The following is a 16,137-nucleotide window of genomic DNA, read 5'->3' as shown; positions in this document are numbered from 1 at the left end:
CATCTGTTGACGCTGATCAAGAATATATATTAGAATATATATATATGGAAAGCTATAATCCCTTCTATCCTATGGATAGCGAGACTACAAATTAAATAATGCTGAAAAATTCTGATTAACTAAACTATGATTAAATGCATGTAATTAAACAAAGAGCATTAAAGTTTAAGGTGTTCGAACGTCAACGAGTGCAGACGTGTTTTTTATTTCACTTTGTGCTCCGGAAGACAACCAATTATAAAAAAAAAAAAAAAAAAAAAAAACCCGATATCAATCAAGACAAACGGCGAAAAGACGCTTAGTGCGATGAAAAGTCGCAACTTACTTTTATTTTGTGTTTAAAACTAGTGCACTTTTGTAACTAATAATAATAAACATATAAAACCAACATAAAGTAAATAAGGTGATGAACCAAAGCGAGCTTCGGTCGCAGCGCCAACGTCAGCTAGACGAGCGTCGGCGCTCTCTTAGCAATGCATACTTCTCTTTCGTGTCGACAGATGCAGACGAATCAGCAAAAACAAAAGCTTCTGCCGATCAACCGCGAGCGTTAACCCCAACACCGAAAAACGAACTCAAGCCTACTCTCAACGAAAGGGCGCACTCTCTCTCTCCGTCTGCGTTACCGACAGCGCAAAGCGAGGTAAGCGATAAATGTGTTTCCCCCCTTCCTTGCTTTGCCTCGCCCCAACTGCACACATGTCTGGCCACGGTAACTAGCACAGTGACGTCAGTTGCAACTGTAAATGCAATGACGACAACAACAACATCAGTTTCGTCTGTATACCCGATACCGTCGATCGTTCCACCTGCTGTGTCAGCTGAGTTTGCACTGACAAACGCACCAAGTAAAAAGCAAGGTTCGACCATACAGACTGGCATGGATCGCTACGTAAACATTAAAAGAAAACAAAGTCCACAGGGCTCGAAAATGGGTAACGTTGCAAAAATCAATCGGGCTTCCTCCGATCAAGGAACTATGCAGAACCCTAATACAGCAAATAGATTTGAAATTTTGGCTGACATCTCCAACGAAATGCCTTCTACAGTCACGGATGCGGACAAAAGCAAAGCGAAGCCGCCTCCGCTATACATCCGAGAGAAAAATTCTAACAACCTTGTGAACACAATTATCGATCTTATTGGTAAAGATAGCTTCCATGTAATCCCCTTGACTAAAGGAGACATTCATGAAACCAAGGTCCAAGTGAAAAGCGAAGAAAACTTCAGAAAATTGACGGAGCTCCTAAACGCCAAGAAAAAAAGTTACTACACTTATCAGCTAAAAAGTAGCAAAGGACAACAAGTGGTCATAAAAGGCATCGAACCAGATGTTAACACTACTGAAGTAGAACAGGCACTAAAAGATAAAGGTTTCAACGTAAAAACCGTTATAAATATCCGCAATAGAAACAAGCAACCGCAACCTCTCTTCAAAGTGGAACTCGTTCCTGACTCCAAGGCCCTCAAGAAAAACGAAGTACATCCCATCTACAAAATTCAGTTCTTACTGCATCGCAGAATTACAGTCGAAGAGCCGCACAAACGTAATGGCCCGGTCCAGTGCGCAAATTGCCAAGAATACGGACACACTAAATCTTACTGCACACTCCGCTCTGTATGCGTAGCTTGCGGAGGACTGCATACATCTGCTGAATGTAAAGCACAAAAGGACCCAACCACTAAAAAATGTAGTAACTGTGGAGGAAACCACACCGCAAACTATAGAGGCTGTCCAGTATACAAGGAGTTAAAAAGTCGTGTCAACCATAAAGTCTTAACAACGCGATCCCACAACGCACCATTAATACCCTCCAAACTCACGCCTGAAGTTTTCTTTTCGTCAGCAGCCAGGTCATCACTCGGTAGTTCCAACGTAACAAAAAACGTAAGCTTTGCAAGCGTCATAAAATCGAATCAGGCGAGCCCTGCTTGCAATGACCAATCACCACCTACAGTCCCTTACCAACCCGTAGAGCACAAAGAATATAAAATGGAAACGATGATACTCAGACTGCAACAAAGCATGGAGGAATTCATTGCTTTTATGAGAACAACCATGCAAAGTCTGATGACAAATCAACATATTTTGATTCAGATGCTCCAAAACACTCTATCAAAATAATCAATGGCTCCCCTACGCATTGCACTGTGGAATGCCAACGGCGTTCCACGGCACAAAATTGAGTTAGCACAATTCATGAATGACAATGAAATCGACGTAATGCTACTAGCAGAAACCCACCTTACCAACAAATACAATTTCCAAATCCGAGGGTATTTGTTCTACAGTACAAATCATCCTGATGGAAAGGCCCATGGAGGCACTGGAATACTGATTAAAAACCGCGTTAAGCACCACTTCCACAATGCGTTTGCAACTAGCTATCTGCAAGCCACATCTATCATTATACAGTTGGATTGTCACAATATAACACTAGCCGCGGTATACTGTCCTCCTCGCTTTACGATATCCGAAGCCCAATTTATTGACTACTTCAACTCGCTAGGCAACTACTTTATAGCAGCAGGAGACTATAACGCTAAGCACACGCACTGGGGATCTCGCCTCGTGTCCCCGAAAGGAAGACAGCTGTATCAAGCAATTATAAAACCTAGCAACAAGCTTGACTACGTTTCCCCTGGTTCACCAACTCACTGGCCTAGTGATCCAAGAAAATTGCCAGACTTGATTGACTTCGCAGTTACAAAAAACATCCCACGTAATCTGATTAGCGCTTGTTCTCTACCGGATCTATCATCAGACCACTCGCCTGTACTCTTTGGCCTAAACCAACAGCCAGTTAGTAATGACAACCCCGTCATGCTAACCTCTAACAGCACAAACTGGCTCAAATTCAAGAAATACATAAGTTCACACATTGAACTTACACCACGGCTAACCGACGAAGATGACATCAACAGAACCGTAAACAATATCGAAACAGTTCTGGTTTCAGCGGCTCGAATCGCAACACCACGTAGGCAAAATATAACACATAACACCAAGCACACGAATGCAGAAATAGAGCAGTTAGTTCTGGCAAAGCGTCGCTCCCGGCGCGAATGGCAATTATCTCGATCGCCATCTGCAAAACAACAGTTAAAAGAAGCTTCACGTCGACTCACCCAGGCTCTACGACAAGAAGAAGACAGATCCATACAGCGCTATATAGAGCAACTATCTCCAACCAGCTCAACTTTGGAAAGCTCACTCAACACTGAGCGCACCAACAGCAACGGTTACGCCATTACGGACCCCTGCAGGTTGCTGGGCCCGAAGCGACAAAGACCGAGCCGACACATTCGCTGCCCACCTTCAAAATGTTTTCCAGCCAAATCCAGTAACAAACCTGCCTAATATACGTTTACAAACAGAAGTAGACTTCCCTATTGCCGAACCAATTGTATTTCGAGTATGCGAAGTCATAAAAATTATAAAAGAGCAGCTGCAACCGCGAAAATCTCCGGGCTGCGATCTAATAACACCAAAAATGCTTATTGAACTCCCACTATGTGCTGTTGGTACCATATGCCAACTCTTCAACGCGATGACAAGAATCGGCTGCTTCCCGAAGAGGTGGAAAAAGTCAACCATCATAATGATACCAAAGCCAGGAAAAGACCACACTCTCACCTCCTCATACAGACCAATAAGCCTACTTTCGTGTTTATCAAAACTCTTTGAGAAATGCCTTTTAACCCGTATCATACCATACTTAAGAAGACATAATAGTATCCCAGCACATCAATTCGGTTTTCGCGAAAAGCATGGAACTATCGAACAGGTGAACCGCATAACATCAGAAATTCGAACAGCATTCGAGAATAGGGAGTACTGCACTGCGGTATTTTTGGACGTCTCTCAAGCATTCGACAGAGTATGGATGGCTTGACGGCCTAATGCACAAAATCAAAATAATGCTCCCTAATAGCACGCATAAACTCTTGAAGTCATATCTTTACAACAGGATATTTGTAGTGAGATGCAATACCGTCATGTCAGCTGAACATAATATCGAAGCTGGTGTTCCTCAAGGCAGCGTTCTCGGGCCGACTCTATATCTACTCTACACTTCTGATATCCCTACGAGTAGACAACTGACTATGTCTACGTTTGCCGACGACACCGCGATCCTTAGCCGATCTAAATTTCCACAACAAGCTTCAGCGCAACTTGCGACCCATCTAGACGCTGTAGAGAAATGGCTCTCAGACTGGCGTATAAAAGTAAATGAGCAAAAATGTAAACACGTAACTTTTACCTTAAATAGACGAAATTGCCCCAACCTTACACTAAACAACACCGTGCTTCCCCAATCAGATGAAGTAACGTATCTTGGCGTACATCTCGACAGACGGCTCACCTGGCGCACGCACATTGAAGCTAAAAGAACTCACCTAAGGCTGAAGGCAAACAGTCTGCATTGGCTTATAAACTCCCGCTCCCCCCTTAGTCTGGATTACAAGGTCCTGCTCTATAACTCCGTTCTGAAACCAATCTGGACTTATGGCTCTCAGTTGTGGGGGAGCGCCAGCAACAGCAACGTAGAGATCGTGCAGAGAGCCCAAGCAAAGATCCTTAGAACTATCACCGGGGCACCGTGGTACGTTCGGAGTGAAAACATTCAGAGAGACTTGAATATACTTCCCGTCCGAGATGAAATAGCACAACACATGGAAAATTACTACATCAAGCTGTCGAACCATCCAAATCACCTTGCTAGAGCACTAACATTAGTATGCAGCCGTTCCCGCCTTCGTCGTAACGACCGTCCCATCCAGCGACAATTACTAGGACCGCCTACCATAAATACAGTTTAAGAAACTGTTAGAATAATGTAGTATTTTTAAGATTTAAACACATTTTGTTAGTCTCGTAAGAGAAGATTCAAAATATAAAACATACAGTAATAAAAAAAAAAAAAAAAAAATTAAAGTTTAATAAATTTGTAAACACTGAACAATGTTAATATGTTGCAACGTAAACACTTAAAGAGCTGTGAAATTGGTGAAAAAATAAATACAATATTTATTTTGATTGCTTCCAATTGTATGCAAATTGTGCTTTCAAACTTTTTTAAATACTCATTATATTGTTTGTTCTTTTCATTGGCGACCTTTTGTTGCTCCAAGAGATTTGCTTAAAGCCGTAGCATAAATATTAAATAAATACCGCAATGACCAAATACAATGAATGTTAATAAAGTTGTTACTATCATGTTATTGAACACGCTTTAAATTATTCAATTTATTTGTTTTAATCTGCAATTGACCTGATTTAAATACTTAATTAATGACATTTCGTAAATAACCAATTAGCTCCAGCTTTTTGCCAATTGCCACTGCTTTTGGATTACAATACAAACAATATATAAAACAAAAGAATTATGTTAGAAGTCGTTTCAAAATATGACCATTTAAGCCTTACTGGTCGCAAATCTAATCAACTAAGTACGAAAATAAAAAAGTCGGAACTCAAACACCAAACAGACTGCCAACGATAAGCAAATTACGCAATCAACTTATACTCGACCTTAAGTTGTAGCTCCATCTTCAGTCAGTGCGTTGTGTGCGCCTTATGAACCGCATTCAGTTTATAGCACCCGCAGTTTGAAACTTTTCATTCAATTCACTTAAATTACCCTTTGCATTTTGTTGCCGCAACATTTTCAACTTGCACTTGCAGGTGCTTTTCTTCCATTCGTATCTTATGGTCCGATTCTTGTGCTACTTTTGCAGTACAACTTTCCTTTCAAAGTAAAACACGAAAACGTTACCTTGGTCCTTGGTTGTCCTGCTGCTGCTGCTGCTGCTGGAAGTGGAGTCGAGAGGTAAAGGTCCTGCTGGTGAAGCCCCATTGCCTTTGCAGCTAATGGTGTTTATTGCATTTAGTCTCCTGCTGGCACTTAAATCGGCATCAGAAGGACACAAGCGACATTCAACTGTGACACTGTTACTCCTTAGCCCGAAAGTCAGAAGCAGAAACAGAGACAGAAGTAGTGAGAAAGACAGAGAGGGTACACCTGCAGTCAGGCAGGCAAATAACAAACAGCCGCAACCCAAGACGACTTCCAGTTCAAGTCAACAGCTGACAGAGTCATCTTTGTGGAAGAAAATGCTAAGTAAATTCACAACACAAAGTCCACAAAGCAGCAGGTGGATTGGTCAGAGGTTCTCAATCTGAGCCTGAGTCTGAGTCTATGTCTCCAACTAACCCCACAAAGTGCACAGTCATTCCCATCCTACCCGTCTTGTTGGGTGGCATCTCTCTCTTTCTGCTGACGATTACTGGCGGGATTTAGGTGCAGCAAACTTTGATTAAATCACATGACAAACTGAGCAAAATGTTGAGCCACTAACACCAACTAACGGCAGCCTCGTTCTGGACAGCAAATAGACTCAAGTGGGTTGCCACTGAACCAATTGACTGGCAGTTGGTCTCAAAAGGTGATGACTAAGCACTGCAGATTGGGGATAAACAAATTTACTAAGCTATTTAAATCACTTTCAATGCTCTGCTCGTTTTGAATGGCCATTGTCATAGTGTGAAATACACAATTTCTTAATCTATTAATCTTGTATTACCATTGCTTTAGTTCTACACAAATTGGTTAAGTTCATGCAGTTGACACAAACACAAATTGCATTTCATCCACTTAACACAACAAATAAATCAATACACAGTTCGAGTATCACTTACAAAACTATTTTCATATCATATTATGTTATTTTAAAATTTAGTATGTCTTACGTTTTCCACAATTTCTATTCAAGTTTCAAGTGTTTCAAGTGCTTCAAGTTTTTGATTGAATATTAATGCAGAGACTTTTACATTCCTACTCTCAACTTGCTGGTTGTTATGTTGAATACTACTATAATATAATATTTCTATAATCGCCACATTAGTTGTCTTTCAACGATCTCTTGGTATCAATATTAAGTATGGGAAAATTATCATACATTCTATATTCGCTTATACTCCTAAATGTTTATATGTTTATGCGTGGGCTTATTAGCTATTATTCGTAACCATAATACATATGACAATTCTATGCACCCATAATCATCAGCTACAGGGCAAGTCATGTCCTTTGTTGAATACACGTAATTTATCTCAATTAAACTTGGATTACAAATTATGAATATTGATTTATGAACGCTGTGCCAGCCCTAATCCCATTGGGACTTGCTAATTTGATTTGGAATTAAGGTATGTGAACTGTCCAACCCTATTCAAATATGAACTCGAAACTGTGTCGGAACCTGCAAGTTAAATACGCACTTCTTTCCATAGCTAAGCAAACCGGAAACAAAATGAAAAAGCTTTGTCAAGCCGAAAAGAAGAATTTGTATCCTTAACATGACGTTTTTAGGGTCAATTTCGCATGAATGCACTATTTTTCATTCTAACTATAGATGAGCATCACAGTTGGCATTTCAGTGCACAAAGGCTTTCTCCATTTACAGTCTTGATTTTTGATTTTGTCATTTTTTAAAGTCAACCAGTAAACGGAAATCTTCAGCTTAATTTTGAGCTGAGTCTGAACTGTTTCCTGTGATTGCGGGACACAGGACACAATTTAACGGCTAACAATAAAAGCAAAGAGGAAAAGAGCAACAGCATAAGCGACAGTGACAGCGACAGCAACGCTGACCTAATGAGCTTCAAGCCACAGACGCAAAAAGAAATTGACACGACGCAGCGGCATTTCATTTAATTGTGCAAACTGTGCCAGACTGCGTCTCCTTCATTCTACGCCCTATGGACAAGAAGTACCACGAGTCAGTTGCTTCTAACGAACAGTGGCTGTCAACGTTGCTAATGTCGATAAGGTCATTTCGGGGCGTGCCTCGTAAAGAGGCACCATAAAAGCGAACAGCACTGTTTGGAGGGAGGGGTGAATAGCGAGAGGGGTGAAAGCGTTTATCAGTTGGGCCAGCATCAAGTTCAGGATAATGTAAGAATATACATAAACACCATACCTACTTACGAATGTCTTTTCCCATGAACATATTTCATCAGCTTGACGACAAACTTAGAAACCCGAGAATTTTGTTCCTTCTTCGCCACTTTTGCTCCTTGACTTTGCACCCTCTGTTGTGTTAATGGATGGGAAGGGGCCGACTTAATGTTCGCCTTCTTCTTTTTTTGGGGAAGATTGTGGGGTTAATGTGGTAGCTCATTAGCAAAATAATTGCCAACTAATTGGCTCAACTGAAGCTGGTCCGGTGCTCCTTGGCAACTGGATAAATCCAAAGCTGATTGAAATACTTGAAATCAGAAATAAAAATTAATTTACCGTCTAACCTGCAATAATATAAATCAAGTAATAAAGAAATTTTGTCAATTGAACTCACTTCAAATTATTCACTTTATGTCCTAGAGTGGATCATTATTAAAATTTTGCCATAGTCGTTATTTTGAAAAATGATTAAGGTTCAACACAATTGGTCTAGTTATTATTAACCTGACCATATTCACTATGCTAGGCTTAATAACTAAAATGTACATATCTATTTTATTCAACAATAGAAAATAGTTTCTTTTAACCATAAGGATAAGATTGCCAAGTAGGAATAAGTATATCTTTTAAGCCTTTTCACAACCTCATTTTATTTCATCGGATTAAGATTTTCTTCTCAGTCGTTTTTTGCGTGCTCTTAGCACTTTTCTCTTTTTTCTGGTTTCATATTCTTATTGATGCTTATCATTTAAGTGTTGCACCTTTCACTGCTATATAGTGTTCTATAAGATGAATTATTGCATACTTTCTCTTTTATTACCGTCGTTTCGTTGAGTTTAAGCACCATTATCATACAAAGTTGCTGTAAAAAGGTAATCAAACTTCACTGATTAAAATGAAAATGCAAAAAAAAATTATGAATCAATTTTTATTCAACGAGCGAAAGTGCAAAGTCATCAACTGGATGCATAAGTAGGTAGCATGTTGGCGTGGGAAAAAAGTGAATAATGGGAGAGCGATTGCACTTTGGAAATTAACATACTTTGAATTTCTTTTATGTATCAAGAATATCTCAAAAGATACACTTATTTCATGGTGCTTATTCTATAAAAATTCACATAATATATTCTACATATTTGTTCTTACTGATATATTAAAAATGAATAAACAAAATAAACATTCAGGTCTTGCCATTTTTAATTACTTACTGAATAAGCCAAGTTTTCTTTTTCTAAGCAAGCGAGTTTGATATATATATATATATATATATATATATATATATATATATATATATATATATATAATTATAATTATTATAATTATAAATTATAATAAACTTTTATTGTAAGTATAAATTCAAAAGACTTTTTGCACTGCAATACAAACCTTAATAAGTACTAACATCATCAAGGAATTACAGAAGTAAATCATTGATTGAATCGGCTTGATTATTTTCCAAAGTTTCCATGTTCCACAATATATTTCTTCATGGAGTGATGTTCCGGATTTCTAGTTTCAGATACTTCTTATTCACTCCAAAATACATTTGATACTGTACAAAGCCAGTACAAAATTAAAAATCCTAGCGGCATAATTAAATATCCTTGTCAATGTAAACAAAACTTGAGCAACTTCTTTATTAAATTTGGTAGGCATACAATATGATAATAATATAATGTGGGTTGTAGTCATATTAGACAAGAACCATAATTTCTTGATTGGAATCATTAAATTAAAAAAGTAATTTTAATAAATAGACTGACTTTGATATTACATATATCTAGAACGCAACTAAATTTTCAAGAATCATAAAGATTGTAGTTATTATAGTATATATGTTAAGTGTGACAACTAAATCGTGACTCTAGTTTTAATTTTGTATTACGCCTGCTATTTTTTTATTTTAAATCTAAAACAAAATCGGTTGCGTGTCGAGATTCAGTGTTTCAAGTGGACAGATAGACAGACGGATAGTCGGCCTTAGCTATATCGACTCGACTTTTAATGCTGATCAAGGATACTTTATAGCGTCGGATATGCCTTGTTCTGCGTGTTACATATGCATATGTATTTCTTCTAAACGGAAAGCTATACGCGTGACCCTTCTACCTTATAGGCTACTCAATAGTTTTACAATTATTATTTAATGCTCATATTATTGAGTTAATCGCAATGTTGCAAATATTAGTAAAATGAGCAGACATGGAGATGCAACATGGTATTAGGCTGGAAATACTTCATTACTTATGGAAACGAAATGTTTGCAAATGTTCAAGCAATTGCAATAAATACTATTTAGATTTAGGTAATGTGAAATTAGGTAATCGTAGTAAGTCATTGAAATTTGTCGATTATTGAGTCATTATCGGATTTGTGTTGGGTTCCAGAGAATTGAAATACACTTCAGTAGTTTTTAATATATCATAGGGAACGGTTCGTGTTCATTTTGGCAGTATAAAACATTTTTTTTAACCTGTTTTTACAAACGATGGACTTTGCGACAGTTGATTCGGTGTATGAAAATCTTTTTTCAGCTCAAAATTTTTTTGCGATGCACGAGCAGCAGCAGCAAATAGATAAACAAAATTCGATGATGGCTAACAGCTCGCTGATCGATCTCGATATGTTTCGTTATGAGGATGGTGGGGGTGATGCGTGTGGTTCACTCCTATTAGGGGAGGACTTTTGCGGCACTTTCAAGGACGACACTATTGGTGGTGTCAACAGCGGTAGCAGCAGCAGCAGCAATAACGCCACCAATGGCGAGGATGATAAAAATATGAATGGCGGCAACAGCATTACCACCATTAAGAATACCACCGAAGGTGGGTTAATGGATTCAACATCGGCAACAAGCACAACAAAAGTAACTGCAACAGCAGTGGCTGCAAAAACTACTAATATGACATCCTTGCTGGAGTTGCAGGCCCAACAGCAACAGTCGTTGCAGCAGCGGGACAAAGTTAATGATGAAGCAGAGAAACCGTTGGATGCATTTGATATGCAATCCTCAATGACGGACAATCGGGGAGCACCGCTTGGCTGTCTCTGGTCCTCGCAATTACGCCTGCCACGACCAGCACCAACTATTCAGATCGGCGAAGAGAAATTTGTGCTTCGTACCGATACTATATTCGTATTAGGCATGCGCCTAAATGTAACTAAGAATGATATCATCGTGTTCTTTGGCAAGATGGGCCACATCAAGATGGACGAGCTGACTTTAAAGCCAAAGATCTTTGTCTACAAGAACAAGCTAACTGGTCGCTCGAAGGGTGAAGCCACCATTACATACACTAGCCCTTATGCGGCCCAGGCGGCCATACATTATTTAGATGGCGCCAAGTTCCTGGGCCAAGTCCTGAGTGTTGTTCCGGCTTACCTTTCCACACGACCGGGTAAGAGCGTACGATTCAGTTACGCCCAGGATCCGATTATCGACCAGCAGCGACGTCAGCGTCAGAAGAAATGGAAGCCCGCCATTGACAATTGGGTCTGTGAGTTGTGCAGGAACAGCAACTTTGTGTGGCGACTCAGCTGCAATCGCTGTCAGGTTAGCAAGAGCGAGGCCGTAGCCAATCCTGTCGCTGGGTCAGGCCAAGGCACTTGGCGTCCACGTAAGCGCGATTGGACTTGCGGCTTTTGCTTCAACGTTAACTTTTGGTATCGTCAGAAATGCAATCGCTGCCGTGCACCCAAAGCAGAGCTGCAATCGGGCTCAGAATCAGATAGGGATAAGTGGGAGCTGGTCGTCAGCCAGACTTCCGTGGTTTAACTTGACCAATTAACAAAACTTTATAGGCACACACCCCTTTAAATTGAAAGTGAATATTGCCAACTTTTTTAATCTCTTTTGAAAAATTCTTTCATACATTTCAATAAATGAAAAGTGGCGTCTTTAAATGTTTATTTAAGTGCCTTTCTATTCGTAGTTCTTTCGATTTTTAGCAATGACAGGGATAATCGCTTAAATTAAAACTAAGTAAATACTTATTGATTTATCTATCGTTGCTACATACGAAACACGAAAACGGTCGTATGCATACAGCTGGCGGCCAAAAGCAATTTTCTATTAGCAGCCAGATGGTGGATGCCTCTGGAACGCAGTAAAAAGGATTTGAATCTAGCAACATCCTCAGTATTCAACCGGCAAGAACAGAACGAGACTGCCAAATGCCAGATGACAACTGGCAAAAACATTAACCAGCACTTGGCATTGTTGTTGGTTGGGGTTCAGTTCATCATGTTTTTGGATTGTAGTTTGGGCTGGGTTATGAGGCTTGTGTTGCAGCTTTTGATGTTACGCAGAGTGCGTTAGTGTCAGTGTGCGACACAACAACAATCACAACAACAACAACGCACCCACAGACTGCTGTCGAATGTACATGCAATAAAATATGTACGTGTCTAAATTTTAATATGCCTGCGTGTCTGTTTAGCATTCGCCTCAATCCTCTGTCGGATTCTCTGTCTCAGTCTCTTTCCCTATATAGCTTGTTGCTGTGCTGCGCTTCTTATTTACGCTGTGCTCTGTTTATTTGACTTTCCAGACTACTTATTTATTACACTGCATAATGAAATTTCCCGTAATCCTTATTAAAACCAAAGCTAAACAACAACAAACCCATAAGCAAACAACATGCTCACAACAGCCTCTTCATTGTTAAGGAATTTTACTTTGATATTTGACACTGTCTCTTGTCTTTTGAGATCTAAATCATTTTTCAGTAAACGAAATAGACATACTTGTATGTCAACCAAAATAATACTTTCGTGTAGTTATGCCGAATTAAGACTCGATCAGACCACACATATTTATCATCGATCTTTTGTTTCCAATATTACGTGCAATTAATAATACAAGCGATTTCAACGAAACCGATACCTACAAACCAAATAAACTAAAAAAGATTTATAGTTAAATGGAGTCAAATATTTAATTTGCAGATAAAAAGGGATTTATATTACTTTCGAAAATTATAGATTTATTTGGCTTATCCTGTTTACAAAGTTGAGTTTTGTATTAACAACAAAATTTTCGCGAATAAAAAAAGCAAATTGGATTAAAAAAAGTGTACTATGTATCCTCACATAGAGTTATTTACGTATACACTTCACATAGCCTTTTATTTTTCTTTGAAATGAAAACTGTTGAATCTCAAGTCTTGTGCATCACTTTAGACCCGAATTGTTTGAGCCGTTAACATTGAGTGGAGTCAATTCAAAGGTGCTAGGATACCTATTAAACAAATATTGTTTTTGAAGCTTAACTGTTGCTTTCAGCACTCTATGTTGTTTCTGCTTGTCAGATAAGTACGGGTATTATCGAGTATCGAAGGAGCAGACGTCTAACATCGTCCACACGTGCAATACAAATAAATCAGGCAGAGGGATCCAAATTGTATCGCATTGTTGCGTATTTCGACTCACCTTGTCCTACTTTATTTGCTTGTAGTATTTGCTATTTGCTATTTGATTCTTCTTCAGCTTAGTTCTCAAAAACGCTTAAAGCTGCATCGAAATCTGAAACGGAATCATTGAAATAAGAAAAGGAACTCAACTGAAGGTGTGCGAGTATGTGCGTTGATCAAAAGGGGAGAATTGGCTGCCACGTTGATTTCCCATCGATTCTGACTTTCCCTGAACACCCTATTGTGACCTTTAATCCGCTTGTCAGTTACACAGCGCGCTCACTGCTTTATAGAGCAAAAGGGTTGTGGTAGAGAAGTGCTGACAAAGCATTTAACTTGCACAAATTTCAACAGCTCCATCCACATACATAAGTTTGTTCAAAAGCATTAACGTATCTTTAGAAACCACCGCAAAATAGTCGCATTTTGTAAAGTTTTCAATTAAATGGGATTGCTATGCAATGTAAATGTATAATACTTCAAAATCTTTGAAAAATCGTTTTGATTCCAAAGAAGAAAATATTTTAGCAATAATATTATACATTTAGCAGAAATAGGAAAAAAATATATATATGGAAAACAGAAATATATAACAGAAATATATTCTATACGAATTTATTAGGAAATAGCAAACGAGGCAATGAAAGTTGGCATTTGAGTACATCTGCTTTATAAATTTAGGTATTCTTGTAATTTTTATGAGTAGGTTTTATGTGAATCGACGTAAGATTCATAAAGGGCAGAAAGCATGTCCAATGCTCAGATGCAGACACAAACAAATCGTGAATTTGTGTGATTTAGTGCAACTATTCCATCGAATCATTGTTATACTCTTACCGAAAGAAGATTAAAGAGTTAGATAATTCCTTCATTGAGTATTGCAATATTTTTCTCATTAGGAAATAGATTTACATTTGTTTGTTAATAAAATATTTAAACCAATTAAATTCAATACTCTTTTAAACGCTAAACTTTGCCAGCTTGAGACAAACCAATTTCATTATGAGTAAGTCACTTTGCCAATCACTTTAAAACAAGAGACGCCTTTCTAATGCTACGAGAATATTTTTCTCTTTCGATTTTCAACTTTCAAGTAAAGAGCACGTAAACCGGCATTCATATCCGAGTCGCCGCACTTTATCATCCACTCTCTCTTTCTCTCTTGCTCAGTGGGAAAATAGGTTGAATAAAAATTTAAACATGAAGAGAGCTTGACATCCGTTTCATAAACAAAAACACAACATGCAACAGTTTGGTGGATAAAAGACTAGGGGTATTTATAATTTAAATAAAAGCAAAATACACAGTTAGATGCGATGATGAATAGTGAAAAATTAAAAAATTTAACCACCTTTATATATAATTTTTTTATGTATGTGTGATTTACAGGATGTTAAAAGTTCCATATGATGATGATAATATATACTTTTCATTTTGGCTTTAAAATATACTCGAACAAACTATTGGATCTATTGAACATATTGTACTATTAATTTGATGGGGAATCTGATATTAGCTCTTAGTAAAGTCTACAACTAGATTGACGAATTTCTCTGGTTGCTCCATATGAACTTTGTGCTCCGAATCTAAATACTCTACACGTAAATTGGGAAAGTATCTATTCATAATTTTCACATTGTCCGATGTCACAAACTTAGTTTTCAAAGCCGCAATAAGAAGAGTCTCCCCCTGATATGGCCCCAGTCCTGAAAGCGTTTTCTCATAATCAATCATTGTTTCCTGCCACCCATTGAGAATTGCCTGGGGATTTGATCGCCAGTCGAAATCACCTGACTCAGTCTTCCTTAGGTTATGAATAACCAGAATTAAATCCAGATCGTTTTTCACAAGTTTAATGAATGAAGGTACTATGAACTTGCGACCTTCTGACAGAGTGAACTTTTTAGGAATGGTCTCGACCACCTCAATCATTGTCTTGAATATGTTCGACATATTTAAGATTTCATCTGGGAGACGTCCAGGAGTGATATCCACAAAAATGGCGCGCTCCACCATCTCAGGCTGAGTCAACGCCAGTGTCATTAACGCCCTCCCGCCCATGCTATGTCCTAGTGCTACTATGCGATTTAACTTATGGCTCTTAATGAACGCTGCCGCATCAGCGGCCAAATGCTTTGGTGTGTGTTGCGGACTATGAGCGCTCTTGCCGTGATTTCGTGCATCAACAGCAATGACAGGCCGTGATCCTCGCTTAGCTATTTTTCGGCTAACACGACGCCAATTGGTTCGGGATGCACTTAGACCATGCATTAGCAATATCGGAGGTTGCTTTAATTGACTATGAGGCAACTTATACACAGCGTAATCCATTTTAACTGTCTGAATAGATTGATCTCCAGAACTGTAACTACGTCCCAAAACTGTGAATCGCAGCGCCACCAAATTACGTGTGAAGTGCTTAAGAACCATTACTGTGTAAATTAATTTTGAAACAAAAAAAAATTGACAATATTTCCAAAGGTCCACAGATATAATATCTATATTTCAATACTACAACACTAAGCATGATACAACTCTTCGATCTGAGTAACAGAACCATCATTAGTTAGCCTAATTGGTATAAGAATAACCTTTTCTTATTTTTAAAATTGTTTCAGTTTGTTTTTTTTTCACTGTAAAGACGGCATGCGACAAATCAATTAGAGAATTACTCATATTAATGATTATTTGATAGCATGCTCTTGTTTTCTATACCAATGGTTTAAAGTTAAGTCAGAGCTCTAATATACACAAAGCTT

General features: G+C 38.5%; 2 protein-coding genes across 2 annotated transcripts; one reads left to right on the top strand and one right to left on the bottom strand.

Moving 5' to 3' along the window:
• The first annotated feature begins 10,371 nt into the window (after positions 1 to 10,371).
• On the top strand, positions 10,372 to 11,876 carry LOC117577314 (uncharacterized). The gene has a single exon (XM_034262280.2). It carries the CDS (start codon positions 10,456 to 10,458, stop codon positions 11,740 to 11,742), a length of 1,287 nt encoding a protein of 428 aa, XP_034118171.2. The 5' UTR covers positions 10,372 to 10,455; the 3' UTR covers positions 11,743 to 11,876.
• A 2,803-nt stretch (positions 11,877 to 14,679) lies between these two features.
• On the bottom strand, positions 14,680 to 15,878 carry LOC117577222 (protein ABHD11). The gene has a single exon (XM_034262215.2). It carries the CDS (start codon positions 15,806 to 15,808, stop codon positions 14,891 to 14,893), a length of 918 nt encoding a protein of 305 aa, XP_034118106.2. The 5' UTR covers positions 15,809 to 15,878; the 3' UTR covers positions 14,680 to 14,890.
• Positions 15,879 to 16,137: the final 259 nt, after the last annotated feature.

Source organism: Drosophila albomicans, chromosome 2R (assembly GCF_009650485.2).
Source record: "Drosophila albomicans strain 15112-1751.03 chromosome 2R, ASM965048v2, whole genome shotgun sequence".
In the NCBI taxonomy this organism is placed as follows: Eukaryota; Metazoa; Arthropoda; class Insecta; order Diptera; family Drosophilidae; genus Drosophila; species Drosophila albomicans.
The sequence above is the reverse complement of the archived record's forward strand: the minus strand, read 5'-3'. Positions and strand labels throughout refer to the sequence as shown.

Bases quoted from the DNA above. Each gene is read 5' to 3' on its own strand.
- LOC117577314 (XM_034262280.2), top strand. From the start codon at position 10,456: ATGGACTTTGCGACAGTTGATTCGGTGTATGAAAATCTTTTTTCAGCT.
- LOC117577222 (XM_034262215.2), bottom strand. From the start codon at position 15,808: ATGGTTCTTAAGCACTTCACACGTAATTTGGTGGCGCTGCGATTCACA.